The sequence below is a fragment of the Podarcis bocagei genome (assembly GCF_964188305.1).
Source record: "Podarcis bocagei genome assembly, chromosome: 6".
Classification (NCBI taxonomy): Eukaryota; Metazoa; Chordata; class Lepidosauria; order Squamata; family Lacertidae; genus Podarcis; species Podarcis bocagei.
This window is the reverse complement of record NC_138130.1, coordinates 7,418,014-7,444,019: the sequence shown is the minus strand read 5'-3', so window position 1 is coordinate 7,444,019 and position 26,006 is coordinate 7,418,014. Positions and strand designations below refer to the sequence as shown.

Genomic DNA, 26,006 nt, shown 5'->3' with positions numbered 1-26,006 from the left:
AGTGAAATTTGACAACCATTCCAAAATATAATCATCAATGCCACAGACTTGCAGTGGGAACAATTCTCACACAAGGGGCTTTATAATCATCAGCATAGCATAGCCAATAAGAGAAATTAATCAGAAACCAGGTCCTAAGGGAAGACGTCTAGGCTTCACCAACTAAATCTAGCTATTAATGACTCTGGGGGATCAAAGCCTTTGACAGCAACACACAACAGATATGTCAGTCAAACTAGAAATGATTTTATTATTATTTAAGTACTTTTAAACAGAGGCATAACTTGTGTTGAGCTGGACAATCCATAGGACCATTTTTTACCCCAAGATGAGTTGTTTCCCTAATTTTCAATGAAAACAACATAGTTATGGGCACACAAACAATTATATCCTGAAAGTTGCTGTGATAGGGTGGGTTTCTATCATGGGAAGAACAAAACACAGAGCACAACACTGCCCTCCCCCCGGTCACTTTGGTGGGCGTGAAGAAATCCTGTGTTTTAATGGCTAATGTGTAATGTAGTCTTTTATTTGTATTTTAATGTGTTTGATGGGGCAAGCTTTCTGTCTGGGCAGGGGAAAATTGGTTTAACTGTGCCTGGGGACCTTAACCAACAGCTGGAGAGGGATTGGAGATAGAACTCTTAGTAGGCAAAAGAAGGATGAACAGTATTATATAGGGTGGCTGGATCACTTGGCTTAGGCAGACAAGATGAGGGGAGATCCTGTCTCCAATGGTGAGGGACAAGGCATGAGAGGCTGTGTATACAGCCAAAGCAGGTAGAAGGCCCTACTAGCTACAAAGGTCTACTGCGCCAAAAAGGTCACCTGTGACCATGATGGATCCAGGAGGACCTCCTGACTAGGAACCCACTCATATGACCCAGATCAAAGAAGGGAATTGACTAATTGACTAATCACCCACCCACAACACCTCCTTGCCTAGATTGAGAGTCAGTTTATTGGCCCTCATCCAGCCTGCCACCGAGTCTAAACAACTGCCCATGGCTTCCATGTCCTCTTCTGATTCAGATGTTACAGAGAGGCTGTAACTGTGAATCACCAGCCTACTGATGACCCCTCACTCCAGATCTCTTAATGAAAGGAACCAATGACTCCATATAGATATTGAACAGCATTGAGGACAAGATGTGGCACGCCAAAGCACAACTGCCATTGGGGACAAAAGACAATCATCTAATGCTATTGTCTTAAACTGATCCTAGAGATGGGGTTAGAACCACTGTAAAACAATGCCTGCAATATGCATCCCACTAAGATGGCTGAGAAAGATACCGTGATCAATGGTATCAAGAGCCACTGAGAGATGAAGAATAACAGGGTCACACGGCCCCTGTACTTCTCAGATGAAGGTCATCCATCAGGTGACCAAGGCTGACTCAGTCCCTAAACTCAGATTAAAATGGGTCAAATCAATCTGCTTCTTTCAAGGGTACAGTGGTACCACGCGGTACAAACACCTCAGGTTACAAACTCCACTAACCCAGAAGTAGTACCTCAGGTTAAGAACTTTGTCCCAGGATGAGAACAGAAATTGCACGCCAGCAGCAGCGGGAGGCCCCATTAGCTAAAGTGGTACCTCAGGTTAAGAACGGTTTCAGGTTAAGAATGGACCTCTGGAACGAATTAAGTATGTAACCCAAGGTCCCACTGTTCTTGCAATTGTTCCACCACAAGTCTGCCCATCACCTATCCTAAAGAAGGGATATTTGTGACTGGGCAGCAGTAGTCACAAATCAATAGGTTGAAGGTTGGATGTACAGTATGTATTTATTTATTAAATTTATATACCGCCCTTCATCTGAGGATCACAGGGCAGTTTTATAGACATGTGAAATGAGAACACAAAATATATAGTAAAACAAAAAGAAAACAAAATGACCCCTCTCCCACAAACATCTTTAAAAGGCCATATAATGTTAATCAGCCAAAGGCCTGGTTATAGAGAAAGGGTTTTACCTGGCAGCTAAAGATATAAAATGAAGGCACCAGCCGAACCTCCCTGGGAAGAGCATTCCACAAATGGGGATCCACCACAGAAAAGGCCCATTCTTGTGTTGCCACCCTCTGGGCCTCACTTGGAGGAGGCACACAAAGAAGGGCCCAGATGATGGTCACAGAGTCTGGGTTGGTTCATATGGGAAGAAGCAGTCCTTTAGGTATTGTGGTCCTGAGATGTTTAAGGACACTGACAAACTGGAACATGTCCAGAGGAGGGCAACCAAAATGGTCAAAGGCCTGGAAACGATGCCTTATGAGGAACGGCTAAGGGAGCTGGGCATGTTTAGCCTGGAGAAGAGGAGGTTAAGGGGTGATATGATAGCCATGTTCAAATATATAAAAGGATGTCATATAGAGGAGGGAGAAAGGTTGTTTTCTGCTGCTCCAGAGAAGCGGACACGGAGCAATGGATCCAAACTACAAGAAAGAAGATTCCACCTAAACATTAGGAAGACCTTCCTGACAGTAAGAGCTGTTTGACAGTGGAATTTGCTGCCAAGGAGTGTGGTGGAGTCTCCTACTTTGGAGGTCTTTAAGCAGAGGCTTGACAACCATATGTCAGGAGTGCTCTGATGGTGTTTCCTGCTTGGCAGGGGGTTGGACTCGATGGCCCTTGTGGTCTCTTCCAACTCCATGATTCTATGATTCTAAGGTTTTATAGGTCAAAAACAGCACTTTGAATTGGACCTGAAAACTGATTGGCAGCCAGTGTAATCGGGCCAAGATCGGTGTAATATGCTCAAACCGCCTTCCCCCATTGGGGAGTCTGGCTTTTTCTAGGACATTTTCAGGGTGGACTATTTAGAAAACAAACAAACACAGAACCTCCACTTTTAGTTTTGGTTTCAGTTCCATGCTGCTTTTATTATTGAGGGGTTTTTTTTAAGCTTGTTATTTGTAAGTCAGCCTGGGAACATAATTGAAGGGTAGTAATAAAATATATAATAAATAAATAAATCAAAACACAAATTCTCAATGGAAAGGCAGCACTGGCTAGCAGTTCAGTAGCTTGACTTTTACACACGTGTAAGTTAAAAGTGAGATAAAATTATTGATTGTTCTCATGAAAGAGCTAGCTAGCCATTGGAAATCTGTAAGTTCACAGTTTTTGGATCACTGCCTGTAGGGAGATAGGCAAACACAACACAGATGGTAGCTTTTGAACCTAGCTAAGATGACTTCAACACTAGTCCATGTCTATCAAGTAATTCTTTTTAATTTTCCACTGTCATTCATTGGTAGCACAGATTTCTGGCCTTAGAGGTATAATGAATTTGCTGACTGCACACGATGACGTATTAAATAATCTCATTTTAATAAAGTTTTAATGTCAGATAGAGTGTGTGTAAAGTACATCTGCAAATACCACAAAGTCCTCAGATATATTTGTGTAGAGTAGTGCATTACTGAGGAAAGGCATGAATAATTGCCCCATTTTCAGAGATATGCTACCCTTTGTTTCTATGCCAACCAGGATATAACTGCTCTGCCTAAGAACAACATCAATGTACACAGGTTTAGAGGATTGTGTCATTTAAGGGCAATCCATCAAATGTTTCGTCATATAATTCAGTTGCAATAAATGAGGGTTATGTAGAAGCAATGTTCCTACATCAGTTCAGAAATATTTTATTATGTTTGAAAGCATGATTCTTGACATGTCATACTTATATTCAGCAGCACAGTCTAAGAGGGAAAAGTAAAAAAGAGCAGCAAGCTGATCCCTCTGAAACAATTGTTCCTTCACACCATAAATGTACAAAGGTACCTTGGGTTACAGATGCTTCAGGTTACAGACTCCGCTAACCCAGAAATAGTACCTCGGGTTAAGAACATCAGGATGACAACAGAAACCGTGTGGCGGTACAGCAGCAGCGGGAGGCCCCATTAGCTAAAGTGGTGCTTCAGGTTAAGAACAGTTTCAGGTTAAGAATGGACCTCCAGAACGAATTAAGTTCTTAACCCGAGGTACCACTGTATTTCCCATTGTAGAACTTGAGAAGAACCTTAGGACCATTTAATATACTACATAGGTATTGTAGTAGTCACCCCAAATGTTGTCCACTTAGTAAGCCTTTCACATCACAGTGGTGATGTATATACAAGGACCATGCATGGGTTGCATATAGATCATGTAGCTTTACCACATGCATTGTAACTTCACTAGGAAACTGACACTGGTAGTATGGGAATCCAATTTTACTGTCTCTGCTTATGATATTGCCACAATATAAAGCTGAACCATGAGGAAGAGGTTTCTCAGCTGCTGGTATATGCCACCTGCCTAGGTAATGTATTCACGATGCAAGCACACTTCCTAGGAAATACATTCAGTGGCACTTAAGAGTGAAAAAGTGGGCTTCCAATCTCTTTATACAGGTGCTCTTTTGGAGTACTAATAAGAAACCTACATCTAATGTATGCTTTTGCACTATTTTAGCATATTTTATTTTCAAGTAAAGAATAGTTGTTGTTGTTGTTAAAGAAAGTTAACAGGATGCCCAACAAGTTTGGGGGTGCTTGAAATTTGCATGAGAGTCAAAGCTCTTTAGTTTTCCAAATTTTCAGTTATCGAAATGGGGAGAAAGCAGAAGGTGAGAAATAGCTGACTGGCAACATATGTCAAAGCAGTCTTTAATATTGCACTGAGATCTTTGTTGTACAGCTAGCTTTGGGAGCAGCAGAAGTTTGGGGTGGCGTGTTTTTCACATCCTACTGTTCTCCTATTTCAATCTGCAGTTTCAACTTTATGTTTTGATGGCTTAGACCTACTTAGTCCTCCTAAAATATGCATTGAGTAGTTATTGGTTATTGTATCGAATCTGAGTTTATCATCTGAAGTATAACTGATATACAGTATATTACAACATGCAGAATACCTGGTAAAGTAAAAGCTGTTGAAGAGTGTGGTCACAAAATGGGCTACTGTAAAGGTGGCACGGCTTGGGGGGGGGAGTGAAAAAGACTGCCAATAAGACAGCAGATCCAGCCTCCTATCACAATTTTCACCCCTCCCATTGCAAGGATCACCTGATCACTTTGTTTTACTTTCATGCTGCGAGAAAAGAGAGGGTGGAAGCTACTCTTCAAGACTTCCGTCTCTAGTACTGTTGTACTTTTTCTTTGATTTGCCTAGAGACAGGATGGCTGTATGAGAGCTGCTCCTCTCGTACATATTTGTTACGTTCTTTTATTTGATTAATTGGCAGAAATAAATTAGGTATGCTACAAAACCCCCACAGCTTTGCTTCCGTTTACTCTGCTGCATTTGGGTGCTCACATGAGCAGATGTGAGTCCACAGCACCACGACCTGCTCCTCGGAAATGGCGTGTTGGTGTTCCTGCGTTCCTGTGATCGGAAGTTCGGAGAAGGTGCTCCCGTCACCCAGCCCATGCAGGCGCTGAAGACATGGGCTGAACATGGGCCTACGGAAACCTCCAAGGAGTGCACCACAGCTGTTGTTGTCACAGTGGCAGCAGCAGTGAATGATGCATTCCTTGGAGGCGGGCTATGCCGCCCCTGTGGATCCTGCTGCCCGAAGCAGTCGCCTCACCTTGCCTCATGGGTGGGCTGGCCCTGGGAGGCTTGGGAAAAGGCCTTTGGGTGGTAGTACTGTGACTTGTGGGGATGATTAGGGAGGCTGGAGAGGATATGCTATTTAATGATATCCTTCGTAACTGGCGCTAGCAAGTTCCATATCCTAGCAGAGTTCCAAACATCCCCCTTTTTATTACACAGTGGTTAGCTTGTTGCTGGCTTGTTGCTGGATCATCTGAGCCTCACTACTCAAGATTCCTGGTAAGATCCCTTCTAATCCCTCTTAAAAAGAATAGACATGAGAATCTGATTAAACTTAATATAAAAGTAGTTTACTCACAGATTCATTCAGGTTCACAGATAGATCCCTGAAGGCAGGTTTAGGTTACATAACTATATACAATGGTACCTCGAGTTACAAACGCCTCAGGTTACAAACGCTTCAGGTTACAAACTCCGCTAACCTGGAAGAGTTACCTCAAGTTGAGAACTTTGCCCCAGGATGAGAATGGAAATTGTGTGCTGGCGGCGCAGCCGCATTAGCGAAATCACATCTCTAGTTAAGAATAGTTTCAGGTTAAAAACGGACCTCCGGAATGAATTAAGTTCGTAACTAGAGGTACCACTGTATTTATATGAAAAGTCCCATAAGGGAATTAGCAGTCACTTCTCCTAACACACAGGAACATACAAAATGGAAAACACACACTGATCAGAACATGGAGGCTGTGTGCTCCTCCATGCTAGTACAACAGACCACACACCCTCTTCAAGTCACATGTAGTGGAAGTCTGTCCCAGCTCAGGAGGAAACAGGAAGTCTTCTGAGTGGTATAAAACATCCCCTAACATGTCCACTGTAGGCATGTTGTGCTTGACTGCAGTTTTACATCTCACATGACTGACCCAGCAGACTGGACATTATCCCAACAAGTAGGCTGGGTTCACAGTTGTCCAGCATTCAGACCAAACTCTGCAATATTGGGATCACATTTTTATAATGCAAAACTTTTAGAAATGTTTTTTCCAATAAAGTTTTTGCCCGTTTTTTCTTCTTCTCCAGAGCTTAATGCGTTGGGTTTCTTGTGGACAGAAGGATTCTTTTGAAGCCCATTTAACAACCTTTCTGAAGGATTAAATACACTCACCACAAGATGGCTCCCCAGCAGCTTTCAGTTGCATTGTTTCCCCATCCTATCTAGTCTTGCAGTGAAGGCATTGATTATCTTTTGGAAGTCTGGAGTACTACTGAGCAGCTTGTGGATTAGAGCCTTGTCTAATAAAATAATAGCTATTTTTACATTAAAGCCCTGGGGATCTCTTTGAAAGGTAATTCTGTTACTTTAATTTCTGTACCCCATAAAAGGCTGTTATCTAGTTTGTGCCTCTGTTCATATTTTTTTCTAAGAGACAAAGACTGGCTCAGAGAATTCAAACTGATTTCAAGTTTTAAGCCTCCTGCTTTTAAAGGCTAAAGCTGCTTATGCTGTTAAGATTTCCCCATTTTTTAAGTATGAGAAATTTGAATGTCATTTGGGGTTGTTTAAATCTTTTTGCTGGCCTCAGATTTGTGGAAAGCACATCACATGCAAAGGGGCATGAGAGGTTAGTAAGATGTGTTTTCTGGATGACATGTAATCAAATTAGATATAGATTTTTTTGATTTTAAAAATAAACTTCTATTGCATTTGTGCTTTTGTCATTTACCTTAACAAGTGAGGAGTCCAGAATGAACACAGGATACAAATGTTGATCTGATTATTACCATTTAAAAATAGCAGTGCTAGCTTGGGCAAGTTGAAGAGAGAGACTCTTGAGATGATATATGTTCCTATAAATTTAATCTATATTGGATTGCACTTGCATCAGGGATGCTTCTAACATCTATTGGCAGAGCTGCTGAGCATGAACTGTTCTGAAATAAAAAAAAAAAAGACTGGAATGTTTGCAGCTCAGATCTGTGGTTGAAAAGACAATTATCAATTTAAGTGGGATCAGTTTAAAATGACACTGATTGTAGGGGGATGTGGCAAAACCATATTGAGTTGAAGTAAAGGGTGTGTTTTTTTTGTAACAATGTTTCGATAATTTTAAAAAAAACTATTTTAAGTGATTAACTGTAAGTAGTATAAAACCCTTGTATTTTACTCCTAACTAGAGCCTTTGCCCAAATTCAGTCTCTTTTCTGCCATGCACTTACAGGAAGGAAGAAAACTCTTACTAAACCCAAACCTACAGGTTGATTGGTCATTAAAGAAAAATCATCCAGCCACTAACTCCTATTTAGGAAATGGTAACCAGTCAAACATCAATGGCCATTGTATTAAACCATCAGGAATCACAAGATGGCAACTTGACAATACAGTGGTACCTCATGTTGCGTAGCCTCCAGGTTATGGAATCATCGGGTTATGGCCACGGCAAACACAGAAGCGTATACTTCCGGGTTTTGCTGCTTGCGCATGCAAAGAAGCGTTCTGTGTGCCATGCGCAGAAGCGCTCTGTGCATAGAAGTGCTCTATCGTGCCCTGCGCAGAAGTGGCGCCTTTAGTTGCAGATTTTTCGGTGTGCGTACGGCACCCCGAAATGAATTAAATCCGTAACCAGAGGTACCACTGTATACTCTTAGCAACCTCAGAAAGCAGATCAGTAGAAATGTTTAAGGAGCCGGGCATGTGCTTGGGAAAATCTATTTGGGCTTCAGCACACATTTTCAATTATTTTTTTTCTCAAAACTAAAATTCACGAAAGAAAAACTAAGAAAACCATTGACATTTTCAGTGCCACTGTCTCATTAAATGAAGTGGCAAAGCCTGCTGCAGCCTAGTAGGTTGGGGGGCAGAAATTAAACTTTGTGCAGTTTAATTTTAAATGGATTTAGGAAGGAAGCATGACTGTATTATACTCTAAAAAGGATTATATGCCAGGGTTGGAGTCAGGTGTAGATCAGCAACAAAACACCCGAGGCCACTGAAGTTAACTCTTTATTCAAGGAAACAAACCACAGCTCCGGTCTAGTGGTCTCAGCAACTCTTTCTTAGGTCTTGCGAGGACTAAAGGTCCGGCTTTCCTGGTGCCCACTAGGAGATCCTCCTCTCACGCTGCGTCTGTGCACAGCCACCCTTTGCTCTGCCCATTTCATTTCTCTGCATGTTCAAGGAGACCAGGGCGAGGGGAGCTGGTTGCAGCAGAAGGGGGGTAGATTCCCTGGCTTCTTCAGCAACCTGTTTCTCTGTCTCCTGGCCTTTCAGCCCCTGCTTCTGCCTCGGAGTCTGAACTGTGCTCTGCCGCAGCTTCTCCCTGTTCACTAAGCCTCGTCCCCTCTTCTACTTCTGATGCCTCCTCCCAGTCTGCTCCTTCTTGTCCCTCGACCACTCATCATCACCCCACCACCAACCCCCTGGCCCTGAGCGTCCTTCCCCTGGGGGTTCTCCAGGGGGTTCCCTGGCTGGTGTCTCCCACTAGTCCTCTGCATCCTGTCAGTCAAGATATTATACTTCAAAGTATAGCATACTTCACAACTTGTTAGCTTCTGACAAAAGCTTAAGCCATAATAGGTTTGTGGTCCTGTAATTCTAGACTATTCTGAACCTGCTGATCGTTATACACACACATAAAGGCAAGCCATTTTTTTCATTTAAAAGCAACTTATCACTTCTACTACATGCTTGGCAGCATTCAAGAAACCTTTCAAAATGCCTCTCTTTCAGATTCTGGGAGACTCTTGATTTTGTTCAGCAGAGACCCTTCATACCAACCCACAGACATTTGCGAGCCACTTCTCTGTGTTGCTACCCTATGTGGTTGCCAAAACTAGAACTGTGTGGCTTCATTCCACCAAATGGATTTTCAACATCATCCCCAACTGGGGGGGGGGCAATTACGTGGGGTGAGCCATTCATTCATCCCCACTCACATCCTTGCTGTAGGCAAAATATATACTGCGTTCATGTAAAATCACATAATTCAAATGGAAGGTGTGTGCATTATGTTCCTGTCAGTTTCTGTAGGGGGGTGGCATAGCTACCCATCTGGAATAGGTTGAGGCTATTAGCTTCTTGGATTGTTTGTGTGCATTCTCTCTCTCACCAACCTACTCATAAGCCCTTTCATGGATTGGTTCAGCATAACACACATTCCTGAAAATATTTAGACTGAGTTATACAGTTCAACAAAGATTTATTTCTGAACACACTCAAAAAGCTATTTGCGAATTCCCTTTCAAATGGAAAAAGAAAGAACTGTAGGTTGTAATATTTAGTCTGAGACACAGAATTGATGTATTGAATTAGCTCTGCTTCTTGAATGAAATGAATACAGAGCCCTAATTATGCAGAAGTTTCTAGCAATTGAGTCATTTTGACCATTGTATGTAGTCTTATTGCCCCCACATCCAGAAAGGAGACTCAGAACACCTTATTAAGTACAGTGGTACTTTTGGTTGTGAATGGGATCCGTTCCAGAGGTCCGGCCATATCTTGAAGTTTTCGCAACCGGGAGACTGCTTCTGTGCATGCGCACATGGCGGTAGGCCGCTTCTGCGCATGCGGCGAAACACTTCGGGGGTTGCCGCTTTCGCAACCCGAAATTTATGTTACCCGAGGGTAACATAACCCAAGGTTCCACTGGAGTTAAAAAGTTATATTTATTTAATGTCCACTCAGTGTGACCAGTGGGGAGTGGAGTTTGTGGCCTGGCGTGGGGCCCCGCTGCCCTTGTGGAGCCTTGCTGTGCCATACCCTTGAGCTGGGCACCACCCACCCACAGTCACTGTGGAGCACCCTGGGTTCCCGCCGAACCCAAATTTGAACGGGCCAATCTGCGGCAGCCGGGGGGGGGGGCAGGTTGAGGAGAGTGGATCAGAGGGGAATAGGCTCCACTCCTCTCCTAATCTTTAAAGGGGGCCTGAGCCAGTGGCGGGAGCGCACTTGGCCCCAGAGCATTTTCCGTAGTGTAGTGGTTATCACGTTCGACTAACACACAAATGGTCCCTGGTTCGTAACCAGGTGAAAACAGAGTAAGATCTTTTCATTGTAAAAATCAAGAGAGCTATCCGCAACGTGATTCTGTGTCTTGGCGGCTGAGTGATTAGGCATCCGGACATTAAATCTGTCAGACAATACCTCAGGGAGGCAGTGAATTAAGGCCTTACCTTTCCTTACCTGCCCACAGTGAGTGTGAAACAGCCAAATAATACTAAGTCAACATTGAATTTTCTACAGTGTGGAGGAATTCGCTACATGTCCATCTTGGGTTCCCCCAAAATTACTACTCAGTCTCATAAAAAGCAAATGGCCAAAGCCCAGACTATAGAGGGAGGGTGCTGAAAATGGGCACAGAGGGAGAAAGGAGGATGGAGCAGCTAGTCTGACCTCTCCGATTAGACAGATGCCCCCATATGGCTCACAGCCCAGAGGAAGATACGACATTGAGACCCTTTCCCCTAGGAGGGGAGGGAGCAAACTCACCTCTGCCAAGGACAGGAGCAGAACAATCAGGATGCAGAGTAATCTCTAGAAATCATTAAAGGTAAATTAATTAAGATGAGCACTTTATAACAAAACCATTACTCTTATTTATTCCTCAAATGGTGAACATTTCAGTATAGTGAATCCCCACCACAAAATACAGTGGTGCCTCGCAAGACGAAATTAATCCGTTCCTTGAGTCTCTTCGTCTAGCGGTTATTTCGTCTTGCGAAGCAACCCTATTAGCGGCTTAGCGGATTAGCGCTATTAGCTGTTTAGCGACTATTAAAGGCTTAGTAGCTATTAAAGGCTTAGCGGATTAGCGGCTAAAAGGCTATTAGCGGCTTAGCGGCTTAGAAAAAGGGTGGGAAAGCGAAAAAAATCGGAACACTTGCAAGACGTTTTCGTCTTGCAAAGCAAGCCCATAGGGAAAATCGTCTTGCGAAGCAGCTCAAAAACGGAAAACCCTTTCGTCTAGCGGGTTTTCCGTCTTGCGAGGCATTCATCTTGCGGGGCACCACTGTATCCAGATGTTTTGGGTAAAGAAATATGGCAGATTCCAGTTCCCGGAGTCTGCCACTGGTATTGAAAATAACTATTAAAAGGGAAGGTATATGTGCAATGTTTTCTCTATCAGATTCTGGCTCATCAACTTATTGCAGAAAGTGGCGGCTTTATATCGAAAGTGGCATACATGAATAGCAGTTAACCAGGGAAGGTTCTCCCTCATTTAAAAAGTGTTTAACCTATGTGGCAATCCTCTTATGTTCAGCCTACGCACAGAAGCATGGCTTCTTTCCAGCCCATAGTTCATGGGAGTGGAAATGCCACATATATAGGGGATGGCTCAGGGGGTTAATAAAACTAATGTATTTTTTCCTTTTCATATAGCCCAAGGTGTTAACTAATAGAATCCAGGCAGTGATCACAAACAGATTATGCTAATAAATGCCAAACCAAGAGTGTGTGGCTCTATGTAATTGGAGAGAACAAATATTTCAGCACAGCTAGCCCTGAAATTGCCTAGGTGTACGAAGTAACTTGTTGAATTTCCACAAACCTATATAAATACTGTTGAGAAAGATATGCCAATTCAGGCGCTTTGGTTATATGAGCTCTGAAACAGAGCACTGCTTATCAGTAAGGCTCCTGAACTATCAGCACCCTTGCTGGGAAAGATTTATGGCTAACCTTTGCTAGGTTGGTGGCAAATAACAGTGGGGAAATGTTTCTTACAGAACAGGCAGTCAGGTGGCTCAACATGAAATTAGATATGTTTCCAGACTTAGCAGGTAGCTGTAGGTCTGATTGAAATCCGGGATCTCAAATAACAAAAGAAAGAGAGACTCGGTACCTGGTGTATGGTCTTGCCACTGAAAAACCGCTGTGATGTTTTCAGCACTACATGCACTTCAGAGGAACAGCATGGCTTTGATTCGGTGTGGTATGTTGCTACAGCACGAGGCCTTCCACTCCTAGGAAGCAGAGCAAATGATATAATTCTCACAAGTGCATTACTGAACATCAGTCTCCCCCTTTCGAGTGTCCTTCAACTGCTTTGGTGGATCCAGGCTTATAAATAAACATCCCTTGAATAACCACGACATTTGTATTTCTGTCTTCAGTATCCCAGGGCGTCTCTCTGTTGTGCCAAACAGCTTTAGAATGGAGACAAAACCAAGAGAACTCCAGTTCTTATAGGAAAACATGAATTTCAGAATGCAGCTATGGGAAAGTTCAAGCCGTATGACACCTTTTTGCATAAAGTGCCTTGCTAAAGATTCAGTGATAATTGGAAATGATACATTACTATCTCAGTCTGATGTTTTACAGATGAGATATGTTGACCTCTATCCATCTTTGGAAACAACAGTGGGAGACTGTGTGATCTTGTATGACGCACGGGGATGCTCAGCTAGCCTGCTAAGCCAGCTCTGCTCCCACTTCCTTCTCTTCAACTAGCATGGAACAAGGAAGGTACAATCCACTATAACCTTTGCCAAATAGGAAAAAGTCAACTTTTGGAGGAGGTAGTCAAGCAGCAGGGAGGTCTCAATGGTGCATATGGATGGGGGACAGTTCGGTTTGCATTTAAAAGCAAACCTATCTAAATATGTGAAGCAAAACACAGCCATCCTTCAGAATTCACACTTCTCTGAATTTAAGCAAGTAGTTCTCAAGCCGAGTAACGTGTAGAAAAGTACATATACTGGGATGGATGTGCATGAAAATGAATATATTAGTGGAAATAACATACAAAAAGTCATTATATTCGGGGAAATAGTTGCAGAAAACACATATACTATTCTTCAGAGAAAAATGTGTAATATTAGGAGAAATTTACACTAAGATACTGCTCAATATTCATGATAATATTTTTTATTGCAAAGTGAGGTGGAAATGTGCAGCACACTGAACGTAAAATTGGAAAAATGAGAAACTGAGAAATTGACCAATTTGTCCACATCCCTACTAGTCAATGAAACATTATTTCCTTTCCCTATGTGTCATTTCCATGGTCCTCAGCAGGAAACAATGCTCCTGAGCATTTCCTGCCTTTCGCAACTCCTCCCAGCTGCTAGTTATGTCTCACATAAAATCAGCAGAAAGCATGAAACCAATATAAGCAGCACGAAAGCAACATTTATTCTAATACGCCACCACAGGATCTGTTTGATGAAGGCTGCCTTCAGAAATAAATAGTAATGGAATATGATAGCATAATGTAAAACTAGCCTAAAAACTCCCGAGAGGAAAAAATGCTAAGTGGCAGACATGCGAAATGCGCCATAAAAACCCAGACAAAATTATGAATGAACAGATTGGAAAGCATCTCAGACCGATGATGGACTGTACTGTCCATCCATACTAGACAGGAAGAGCTCTTCTGTTTGCCACATGAGAAATGGAATATGTAACTAGGCTCTAAATCAACAGGGCATAATTCTGATCAAACATGGTTAGGTTCAGGCTGCAAGTCACAGTGGAGGACATTGTCTGCCGTGTTTTAGCATCATGGACATGGGTTAGTTTAAACTCCGAATTGCAGTTTTCTTTTGAAACACTGAGATGCACTTCGTTATACATTTATATGAAGTGGCACAATATACTGCCTGATTTTAGATCTCCTTCTGCAGTAGTAAATGGTACACAGGTGCTCATGTGTCACATGGAAACTGTGATAAACTACTAGTGGTAATTGGGTTCACTCTAAGTATGGCACTTGCATTATCCTGGAAAGGAACTGTGAATAACATTGGTTGTTTCTGCATACTGATTTACACATATGAAATTGCTGGAGCTCGAGAAGAGACTTCAAAATATGTAGGCGTACTAAATCAGTATGCAAAAATTGCCTATTAAGAATAAAAAAATATGTCTCAAACCAAATATAGTCCTTGAATATATAGAAGCATATAACCATATATCTTTAAGTGTACAGAACCTTGCAGAAAGTATCTAGGTTACAAAAATATCAGCCTCTCTGTATAATGTATTTCCATCAATTCACAAGTGTGTGCATATTCCCCCTGCATGCTAGTCTCCTGAATTTTGAAACTTCCCATATAGCTTCAGCCACCACTGAAAATAAGTTCAACTCTGGGTGCTCAAACTTTGAACATTTCAATAGCTTAGCATGTCATAGCAGGACATAGTCCAAATCATATACCAACACTTTCTGTGGCAGCCAAGAGGCGATGGTAGGAGTGCCCCATGCATTTTTTGTGTGGGATATTGGGGACGGGTGAGTGGATCTACAGTGACATACATGGAAGGATCCAGGAGAAAGACAGAAGTCCTACTGGGTCCAGAAGCTGTCACGTGCAAAATGAAGCATCTAGGCTAGGCAACCTGAGATATTAGATACCTAATATTGGCCTGGTCAATAAGATCTGTTAGTGAGGCCCTACTGATTGTCCTGCAGCCTTCAGAGATTTGTCTTGCTAAAGGGGGTGGAGAAAACAAGAAAAGCATCTCCCTCATAATGTCCTGGCATTCTGTGTGACCCTCAAACTGCGCAAGAAGAGGGCTGAGGCTTAGCCAAATGATAATGTAGGTGCACAAAGGCTAGGCTTAAAGACTGTTGAAAAGGCATTGGGAAACTTTGGTCATCCAGATATTTCTGGGCTCTGACTCTCACCACGGTCGCTGGGACTTATAGGAGATGCAGGGGTGTGTTACCCATAGAGGCTAGTGGCACAGGGCAGTAGGGCGCCAAGTTCTGGAGGGTGCCAGGGAAAAGACGGAGGCTGGACGCGGCACCTCCTGGCATCAGCTCGCCGCCCTCACCTGCCTCCGCCACGTTGCGTCGAAGTAGTGCCATGCCCGGAGCCTCCGTCTGCTGGCCACCGCAGCACAAAGCGTCCAGCTGGAGGAGCCATGTCCAGCCTCCGCCTCTTCCCCGCCAGAGGAGCCACCCTCCAGCCGCTGCCCGCCTCCTCCAGCCCCTCCATGGAAGTGCTGTCCTCCCTAAAAAAAGGTAGACAACTCTGGGAAACGGGGGGGGGGGGGCGGCAGAGGAAGCTTTGCACCACGGTGCCAGATATGCTTAAGAGGCCCTGAGATGGAGTCACTTGCATGAGTGAATTTGCACAAAGCTTAACTGTTCTCCTACATTAAGGTTTTTTAAATTTAATTTTAGAAAAAATCCATCTTATAACAATATATTACGTTACAGTGCTTTATACAACACCCTTCTTTTCATTTGGAAAAGAGATGGGACCTGCTGACCCAGATTTCTCACTCAAAAACAATAAATTTAACTGTGAATTGATCCTGCAACAAATGCATCTTTTTATTTTTAAAACTTTTAAGGTACTGTTTGAATGTTTCCCGCACATTTCCCACATTATAAGAGTAATCATAATCACTGACCCTGTTTTCTTTCCCATTATTTCCTTCTCATTGCATTCCTTTTCTTTGCTAGTTCAATTTTTCATGATATTCTCTCATGTAACGGGAGGGCGGTTCATACCAAATATGAACACTTCTTTCCCCACAGAGACTTGCAGAGTGTGAAGAAGAGAAGAAAACCTATTTCCTTTAGAGTGTTTGTTAGCTCCTTTTATGTCCTCTGCCTAATAGATGTGCTACTAACAATGAATTAATCTTACCACTATTTAATGTGAAAATTACTATATCTTGTTTTCTATCACCTGTATGCTGGAGTTGACCCAGCAATTTCATCTCACAATGGATTTAACTTTTTAAAGGAAAGAAATCAAATGTTCTATTTAGGCACTATAAATTAATTAAATTTGTAACTCAGATTGGTGTTCTCAGTTTCCCAGTAGGACACTGGTGCTTTGTGATGATTTTTATCCTAAACTAAAGCATCTCTCACCACATTTTTTAATTTAAAAACATTTTAATACAACCAGAAAAAACATAAAATGGAGAACAAGAATAGTACATATTATTTAAATTCATATGCCACCCTCCATCCGAAGATCAAAGAGCAGTTTGCAAAATAGAAATACAAGATGATACAGAAATAAAGATACAATGACACAATAAACATCCTTAAAACAAATACAGTGGTACCTTGGTTCTCAAATTTAACCTCTTCCAGAAGTCCGTTCTAAAACCAAAGTGTTCCAAAACCAAGGCATGCTTTCCCATAGAAAGTAATGCAAAACGGATTAATCCGTTCCAGACTTTTAAAACCAACCCCTAAAACAGCAATTTAACATCTATTTTACTATCTAACAAGACAATTGATCTATAAAATGAAAGCACTAATCAAAGTAATGTACTATAAATATTGTAGATGATAATAATAATAAAAAAATCTTACCTGCACTGATGATAGTCATTGTTTGGATGGGGGGGGGGGCTTTTATCCATTTCTGCAGTCACACAATCAATCTATCAGTAGCTGAACTGGGTTCAACAGAGTCACAAAAACAAATGAATCTAAAAAGCCTCAAAAACAAAAATGCAAAATAAATAGCAAAAACGTGCCAAGCTTAATCCATTCCAGAAGTCTGTTTGTCTTCCGAAATGTTTGAAAACCAAGGCACAGCTTCTGATTGGTGCAGGCGCCCCAGAAACAATAGCCGACAACCGCATTGGATGTTCAGCTTCTGAAAAACGTTTGAAAAACGGAACACACTCTTCCGGGTTTTTGGCGCTTGGGAATCAAGGCGTTTGAGTACCAAGGTACCACTGTACATCTTCACCAAGCAGTATGGATGAGGCCATCATAGCTGTCAGCAATGGGTGAGAGATCCAGCTTTGAGAAGCTTTCAGAAAGCAAGCAAGCAAGGAGTCCCCTTTAGAAATGGGAAACATGCCACAGAAAGAAGCAGAATAGCCATGATCCAGCCAAAGTTGTGTCAGTTACTCCATAAGGGGAGAATTCAAGGCGGAGAATTCAAGGTTTGCCATATTTCAAAAAGCAGCTGGAGGGAAATAATGTTACATGCCAGCTTCAGGACTGCAATACCTTTTCCCATGTTCCAAAGCTTCCCCCAACCGGCCCCCTTTTGCCACAGTCCCCAGCAGAACAGCAAAGGGGACAGAGGCTTGAGACAGAACAGGAAGGCTTGAGGGTCGATCTTGCTCTGTCTTCCAGAGCTGAATGTTTCATTCCCAGACGGAGAAGCAGTGGCTCCCTGGCCAGATCAGGCCTGCATCTCCTTCCGATCCAGGCTACGACATCTCTTGCAGTAGTCCTCTCTTTGAGCTAGGCTAAAATTCAAAGATCACAATGTCTGTCAAAAAGAACATGGAGATCCTCAGCTTATGGAGTCCAGCTTCCAAGCCAACCATCACAGCAAAGTTCACAAACTTTCCAAACATAGCCCATTACATTCACTTCACACTAAGCCAGGCTTCCTCAACCTCGGCCCTCCAGATGTTTTGAGACTACAATTTCCATCATCCCTGACCACTGGTCCTGCTAGCTAGGGATCATGGGAGTTGTAGGCCAAAAACATCTGGAGGGCAGAGGCTGAGGAAGCCTGCACTTAGCTTTCTGGTGGTACATCTCCCTCTCACCCTGTCCGAGTAATATAGGAGGACTAGACAGATGTATAAGCCTACCCTATAGAAGCACACCAAATTAGGCAAATTACGCGGGTGGCGCTGTGGGGTAAACCACAGAGCCTAGGACTTGCTGATCAGAAGGTCGGCAGTATGAATCCCCGCGACGGGGTGAGCTCCCGTTGCTCAGTCCCTGCTCCTGCCAACCTAGCAGTTTGAAAGCACATCAAAGTGCAAGTAGATAAATAGGTACCACTCCAGCGGGAACGTAAACAGCATTTCCGTGTGCTGCTCTGGTTCGCCAGAAGTGGCTTAGTCATGCTGGCCACATTACCTGGAAGCTGTACGCCGGCTCCCTCGGCCAATAAAACGAGATGAGTGCCGCAACCCCAGAGTCGGTCACGACTGGACCTAATGGTCAGGAGAGATGGAGGAACACTGTGCGGTTGTTGTCTTTTATTAAAAAACAACAACAACCAAAACCAAGTTTCAACAAAGAAATTGGAGAGATGTGTTCAACATAAAAGCTAACACCAAAAAGTAAACACAGCAGAGCCTTTCCAAACGCCCTTCTTAAGATTATTAGAGTATGGTAGTCAGGGTTAGAACTGATAAACCTTAACATTTTGACTGCCTTTCTAGAACTGCAAGAACAATGTGTGTGTGTGTGTTGTGGTGGTTGGTATTAAGAACTTGGCAGGAAACGATAAATGGTCAGATGGCCAAAATTTACCTTTACCTTTTAACAAAAATAATAATGAAAGCCTTGATTCTGTCCTCACAGATATGAGTTGTACGATTCTCTTTGCCTTCATCACTGTTTCTGCTTTTCCTGTTTCTAGATCATTAAACTTACTAAGCTCTGAATGAGGGTTTTGTTTAGCTTCTAAAACATTTCATGGTGTTCCTGTTAGCAAGCTGGTAGGGAAGATCAAACCAAATATTTTGAATTCGCTTGTGAAGAAGTATTATTATAGGTGACAAAAAAAAATACAGGGGCTGGAGATAATGTGAATTGCACTGATTATACCTTCAATACTACCATTCAAAGTGTTTTGAAATGCTGGCTAGTAGGAGGTTTGCACCTCTGCTGTTGAAAGGATTACAAAATATCTGCTTGTAGCCAATGATGACTTACATGATGCTGAACATATTGTCTATAGATAACTACAAGGAGGATCTGAACATGTCAATGTAGAAAGGAAGCATGATTCAGAGCAATTCCATGGAGATAAAACTTTGGTACAGACTGATCTAGGATCAAATATACATTTTACTAATCTTTTCTTTACTTGCATTCTTAAAAGATGCATACAGAAGTTCCAGGAAACAACAGAAGACGCATACAGAAATAGTATTTTGACAGAGGAGGGCCGTGCTACAAAAAACAAGAAACAATTTGGTGTCTAGGACTGCTGAACAGCCAATAATGATTCCAATTTCCTTAAGATTTTGTGCTCAGAAAGTACCGGTAGCAACATGGGGGGAAACCCACCGCATGTGGGTAATATGTGCCAACAGCATCACATATTCTCCAACAAGTCTGATTAATGGTATTATGAACATATGCTATTCACACCAGTGTACAGTGGTACCTCGGGTTACATACGCTTCAGGTTACAGACTCCGCTAACCCGGAAATAGTACCTCGGGTTAAGAACTTTGCTTCAGTATGAGAACAGAAATCGTGCAGTGGCAGCAGGAGGCCCCATTAGCTAAAGTGGTACCTTAGGTTAAGAATGGACCTCCAGAACAAATTAAGTTCTTAACCAGAGGTACCACTGTATAGCACCTTCTATGGATGATTTCAGTGGAATTATCTCATATATTGACCAATACAGAGAAAAGCAGCTTAGTGTACCAATTTTAATTCCAAACAATGTCATCCACGGTCTCACTCAAATCGACTTCGCATCCTTTAACTGCCTCACGAGGGGCAGCCTAAGTGGCTGTTCCAAACAATGGCAGAAGTTTGAGCAAAGCAGCGGTGGGGAGACAATGAGAGGAAAATGGCAATTTTAAACAACAGCAAAAGTTTGAGTAAGGAGAGATGGAGGAACACTGTGGGGTTGTAGTCCTTTTATTTAAAAACAACAACAACCAAAAACAAGTTTCAACAAAGAAATAGGAGAGATGTGTACAGCATAAAAGCTAACACCAAAAAGTAAACACAGCGGAGCCTTTCCAAACGCCCTTTTTAGGATTATTAGAGTGTGGTAATCAGGGTTAGAACTGATAAACCTTAACATTTTGACTGCCTTTCTAGAACTGCAAGAACAATGTGTGTGTGTTGTGGTGGTTGGTATTAAGAACTTGGCAGGAAACGATAAATGGGCAGATGGCCAAAATTTAGCATGGATCACAAGTTGTTCAAGCCTTATTCAGCAAATTCACATAAGTTGCTGGACGTAATTTATAAGATGATGTTTCATTCCGAGGACTGCAGAAAAGGCGTATGTGGGTGGATGGATGGATAGATGATAGATGGTATGACAATGTCCAAGATTCATTGTTTCTGTTGGTAACTCATTGAAGATAGTTTGAGAGACAATATAAATGGCATTGTTTAATTAAAATCCAAATATCATACATCTCTAATGTCAAATATAGATCAAAACTATGTTATAGGACAAAGATGTTAACTAATTAGCAAGTAAAAGAATGCAAAGCAAATGCATAACAATCCTTCAGGGAATTTGCATATATGACCAATTTCCCTCCGGGGCTAGTCTACAAAGCATTGTTCTGAAGATCAAAGGAATAAATTAGCATCAATATCTATATTGTTTATAGCGGAAATGCAAAAAAAAGAGCTGTGGGAAATCCCAACTATTTCCGACCTGAAATCAACAATTCATGGTCTTGCTGTCCTGAAGAATGTCAAGAGGTGGCTTAGTGGGAATATGGTCAGTGCTGAATACCCAGCAAAACTGTTCTTCATTTCATCATACTATTTCTCAGCCTACTTGCAGAGGTTATGATGTGATGTTAAGGAATCCATATTCTGGATGCACGCCAGCCTACGAACGCGGGAGCCCTGGTGGATTAAACAAATGTTTCATCTAGTCCAGCCTTCTTTTCCCAGAGGTGGCAATGAACTCTCCCTGATCTTTGTCCCAGCATCTGATGTCTGAAGGCATTCCACCTCTGAACAATTCAGTGCTCCTATGTGATTTGCACTTCAACTATGACTGGGTTAAGTCAGTCAGAGAATCACTTATTTTATCATGGCTTTTTTTCGTTAGTCACACTTAAAGCGGCTATTGTTTTTGAATTATTTCTGGATGTAAATGTAAGGGGTGCATAAATTGCTTTTGATTTGGTATAGAGATGACGTTAAAAGAATGAGGGTGTGACATATTCTCTCTCTCTCTCTCTCTCTCTCTCTCTCTCTCTCTCACACACACACACACACACACTCATTGCTTAATGTCTGAAGAAAAGTCCTACAAAGATTGCTAATTCTTTTGTCATTTTCTGGTTGGTCCTAATAAAGGCATTATTCCAAGGATATTTTGATTTTTTTAAAAAATCCTGATGGACCAGTGGAGCTTCAGACATTAGATCCAATGGTAGCATGAGCATAAGGCAGGTCACACAACCAGTCTTTTCATCTTTAGGGGACCATCTGGAGCAGTGGGAACTGCTGAACTGAGAAAGAGAGGTGGAGAGTTCTTGTACAAATGGAAATTCTGCTAGCATTACCAGTACGTTTCCAAGCACAATTCAAAGTGTTGGTGCTGACCTTTAAAGCCCTGAACGGCCTTGGCCCAGTATACCTGAAGGAGCGTCTCCACCACCATCGTTCAGCCCGGACACTGAGGTCCAGCTCCAAGGGCCTTCTGGCGGTTCCCTCACTGTGAGAAGCGAGGTTACAGGGAACCAGGCAGAGGCGTCTCAGTAGTGGCGCCCTCCCTGTGGAACGCCCTCCCACCAGATGTCAAAGAGAACAACAACTACCAGGCTTTTAGAAGACATCTGAAGGCAGCCCTGTTTCGGGAAGCTTTTAATGTTTGATGTATTATAGTATTTTAATATTCTTTTGGAAGCCGCCCAGAGTGCCTGGGGAAGCCCAGCCAGATGGGCGGGGTATAAATAATAAATTATTATTATTATTATGGGGGAACTCCTTCAAAAGGCCAGCAAGGCCTTTCTGACAAACCACACCCACTTGTCACTTAGGTCATCAGATGTCACCTGTCAATCATACCTGTCAATGCATGGGTTCTTCCCTTGCTGCATCTCACGTAGCCTTACAGTGGCACTGCCCCATGAGTTACAGTACCACATTGGTCATCTCTTTGTGTGTCATCATGAGTTTTTCGTAGAGTCTTTTTTCCTTACGCCTATAAATGTTGGTTCACTGAAGTTATATGGCTACACTTTTTTGGGGGGGGTATTGTTTGGGTTTAACATAGAAACAGCAGCATCTATACAAAACAATTGGCACTAAGAGTTCATGCACATGAGGTTCTCCCAGATTCCATACTGGTTAACAGATGGATGTAACCTCTGTAAGTTGTGTCTAATCATTTTCCAAATTCATTTATAGCGCTAGCTTTTCCCCGGCAATGGGGAATACACCTCTGTTCAGTTGTGTGCTGCCTTAAAAACACTTCCTTCTGTTTCTTCTGTTATACAGCATTAATTAACATACTTTTAAAGAATCTCGAGGTTGCTCCTGGAACGGATAATTCTTTAATACTGAGCAGCAGATGGGCTGTGGGCTGCACTTGCTTGAGTAACACTTGCTGAAGTGGAACACCCTCCCTTCAGATGTCAAGTAGATAAACAACTACAGTGGAACCTTGGGTTGCAGACGTAATCCATGATGGAGGCATGTCCGCAACCCACAGCGTTTGCATCCTGAAGTGCCACGTCTGCACGATTTGGCACTTCTGCGCATGCGTGAGCAGCGAAACCAGGAAGTAACCCGTTCCAGTACTTCCGGGTTTCCCGCGGTCCGCAACCCGAAAACACGTAACCTGAAGCGTCCGTAACATGCGGTATGACTGTATATGACATTTAGAAGACATCTGAAGGCAGCCCTCTTTAGGGAAATTTTAAATGACTGATATTTTGATGTATTTTTAATCTTCTGTTGGAAGCCGCCCAGAGTGGCTAGAGAAACCCAGCCAGATGGGTGGGGTAGAAAGAATAAATTATTATTATATATAAGATATCAATCAAATCAAAAGTTAAGAATGGAGTGGAAGTATTTCGAAGATTATATGTCAAAATATTGTTCTAAAAATGACATGTTAATAGGCTAAGAATAAAAAATGTAAGCAATAACAAAACCAGTAATGAAAGAAGGAAAAATCAGAATTTAACAAAAATAATTGATTATAGAATGAAACAGGAAAAAGGTAGAAAGAAATATAAAGTCAAATTGCTATGGAGGGAAGTAGAGGGTGGGTGGTGGGTTTTATAATTAAGTGTATAAATTTGCAGCTGTTGTAATTTAGATATTATATTTTATGTGAGGGAATCATTGGGAAGTTTGGTTATTGTGTATATATGTTAAGTTTCAAAATTAAAAGAATAAAAATAAATTATTATTATTATTATATTACTATTATAGCATAAGATTGCTCTTCCTAGTTTTGGACAATCACACTCAAGGGTGGTGTGTCCCATTTCACTGCTTGAGAGGAAACAGTAAGTGCTGCTGTGCCACCCACATCAAAGCATCCCTTAACTAGGTTGTGTGGCGGCAGTGCAAAGCAACCATCAGTTCTGGTGAGGTCTCACCAAAATCTCACAAAATCTTGCATGCTTCATAAGGTCTTGTGAGATTTAAGTGAGACTGGTGAGATCTCATCAGAAACTGGCACCAGTACCAGCAGTGCTTCTCTGTGGGTGGTGGAGGGTTGTGGGGTACCCACAGGGGCACTACCTTGGGGTCTTTCGTCACTCAAGGTGGCTGCTTCACCCCACCTCATGGGCAGGTCGGCTCTGATCCCACTGCAGCGCCATACAACACAGAAGTGAGTCAGGGGACCCATTAAACCCCTGGAAAGGGTTTTTTTGGGCAGTATGGTGGTCTCCAGAGGAGTTGGTTGAGTTTCCCTCCACTTGCACAACTATTAGATGCAATCCTTTGTTTTATAAAGAGATATTTGCTTTGAAGCTTCAATTATCTGTCATATTCCATTGAAAAATATTGAATTCTCTCCCCGAAGAATTTGTTTTCTTTCAAATTCACATCTGAAAGGAGAATATCTACGAGGCTCAACCATTCTTTCCCCATAACAGAATGTTTGCAGTTTTGGAGAAGTGCTACACTGCTTAAATCACCTTGCATTTCTGCCACAGTCCATCATTTAATACAACAAGTGGAAATAGCTCACCATCTTTTCTAAAACATTTCAGAAGGAAGGGTGACACCTTATTCAAATGGAAGACTGGGAAAGATTATGGAAAAAAGATTTACAATTCACAGCATACTATTCATTAAAGGAAAATGGCTTGAAAATGGTTTATAGGTGGTATGTGACACCTAGTAAAAATTGTAAGACATACAAACACATGTTGGAGATGCAACCAAGGGGAGGGAACCCTATTCCATACGTGGTGTATGTTAGGACTCTTGCCCAGTGTTTGCGGTCATGGGATTGTTTTTATCACATGACAGTGTATTTTTTCATTCCACATAATGGGAAGTGATGGAGACAGGATGTTTTTATTACTGTGTTTCCGTGATGTAGACTATTGTCCTTTGTTTCTTTCTCTTTGCTGTCTGATGAGAAAGGGGAAGGAGTTAAGTCAGAATGCTCTGAGTGTATTATATGTGTAAATAAAGTAGTTTAGTGAAATGCTGCGCTACTGAGTCTGTCACGCGAACTGCCAACACTCTGCAGAATCCTGAAGTGGTATCAGTCGCTGTGATGTTCGGGCTGGAGAAAGCTTTTGAAGCTCTGACCGACCAAGAGGGAGAGAACATGCCAGTCGGGCATGTGTCTCTGCCGGATTCCTACTTGTGTGTAGGACGCAATATGGGATATGATGAAATAAAAAAAAAATGTTTGGGCAAACATTTAGTAAAAAACCAGAAGCTTTCCTATTGGGCATTATGACTGTAAATATCTCAACAGATAAAAAAAGGGTGTTCCTTTACATGACAGCAGCAGCCAGAATATTAATAGCAAAAAACTGGAAAGGGGAGATAATGCCAACTAAGGAAGAGTGGCAAAACAAAGTGTGTGAATATATGGAATTAGCTATGATGGCAGAGGCAAAAAGGGATCAATCAAGCCAAAGATATAAAGAGGAATGGGATTGTTTTGAAAGATATTTACGCAAGCATGTTGTCTAATGGGGAGGAAAAATATTAAGAGGTGCTGAAAACAAATTTCACAAAGGGATAAAGTAGTCAGGGAAGAATCATTCTTTTTAATGACAATAAATAAAGTGTAAAATAACACAGTTTGGAGAAAAGTGAGTATGAAGAAGCCGTAAGGAGGTGGGGAAGTCAACTTGGAGAAAAAGAAATTTATGGTGGGAAATGTTCTTTGGTGACTGTCATTGTACTTTGAAAGGGAAAATTCAATGTATGTAAGTAAGAATATAGTATATATAATTAACAGGGAGTGGAAGAAGATTTATACATATGTATATGTAATTTTGAAAATGCAGTAACAAAAAAAATTCAGAAGGAAAATTTACAGAAAGTTCTCTAGGGTACTTGTGAAGTAGTCATTATATTTATGTACATATATTTTGGGCCTATAAATCCTACCAGCAGCCCCTGCTCCTGCAGTCCCTGGGAGCAGGTTCTGAGATTACTATGGTGTTTTGCCCCTCCCACCAACTGTCCCTCTTTCCTGCCCACGCACAAATAATACTTGACTTATTTTTGGAGGGAACATGTCACATAATCCCTAAGTTTGTCAAACTAGATGTCCTATTTTAACCACACAGACAGACACATAAAGAGTGCTAGGGGCAGCAGCTAACTATTCAGAATGTTGCCTGTTCTGCTTTAATGCT

General features: G+C 42.0%; 1 protein-coding gene across 1 annotated transcript in view; it reads right to left on the bottom strand.

The window, feature by feature from the left end:
* LOC308589418 (uncharacterized protein) overlaps positions 1-26,006 on the bottom strand; it is a 193,570-nt gene that overhangs the window by 158,004 nt on the left and 9,560 nt on the right. The window contains exons 2-3 of the mRNA XM_081198676.1: positions 12,382-12,502; positions 11,028-11,072 (exon numbers count right to left, since the gene is read on the bottom strand). Of these exons, the coding sequence (XP_081054802.1) occupies positions 11,028-11,072; positions 12,382-12,502 (166 nt within the window). The remainder of the gene's footprint in view (positions 1-11,027; positions 11,073-12,381; positions 12,503-26,006) is intronic.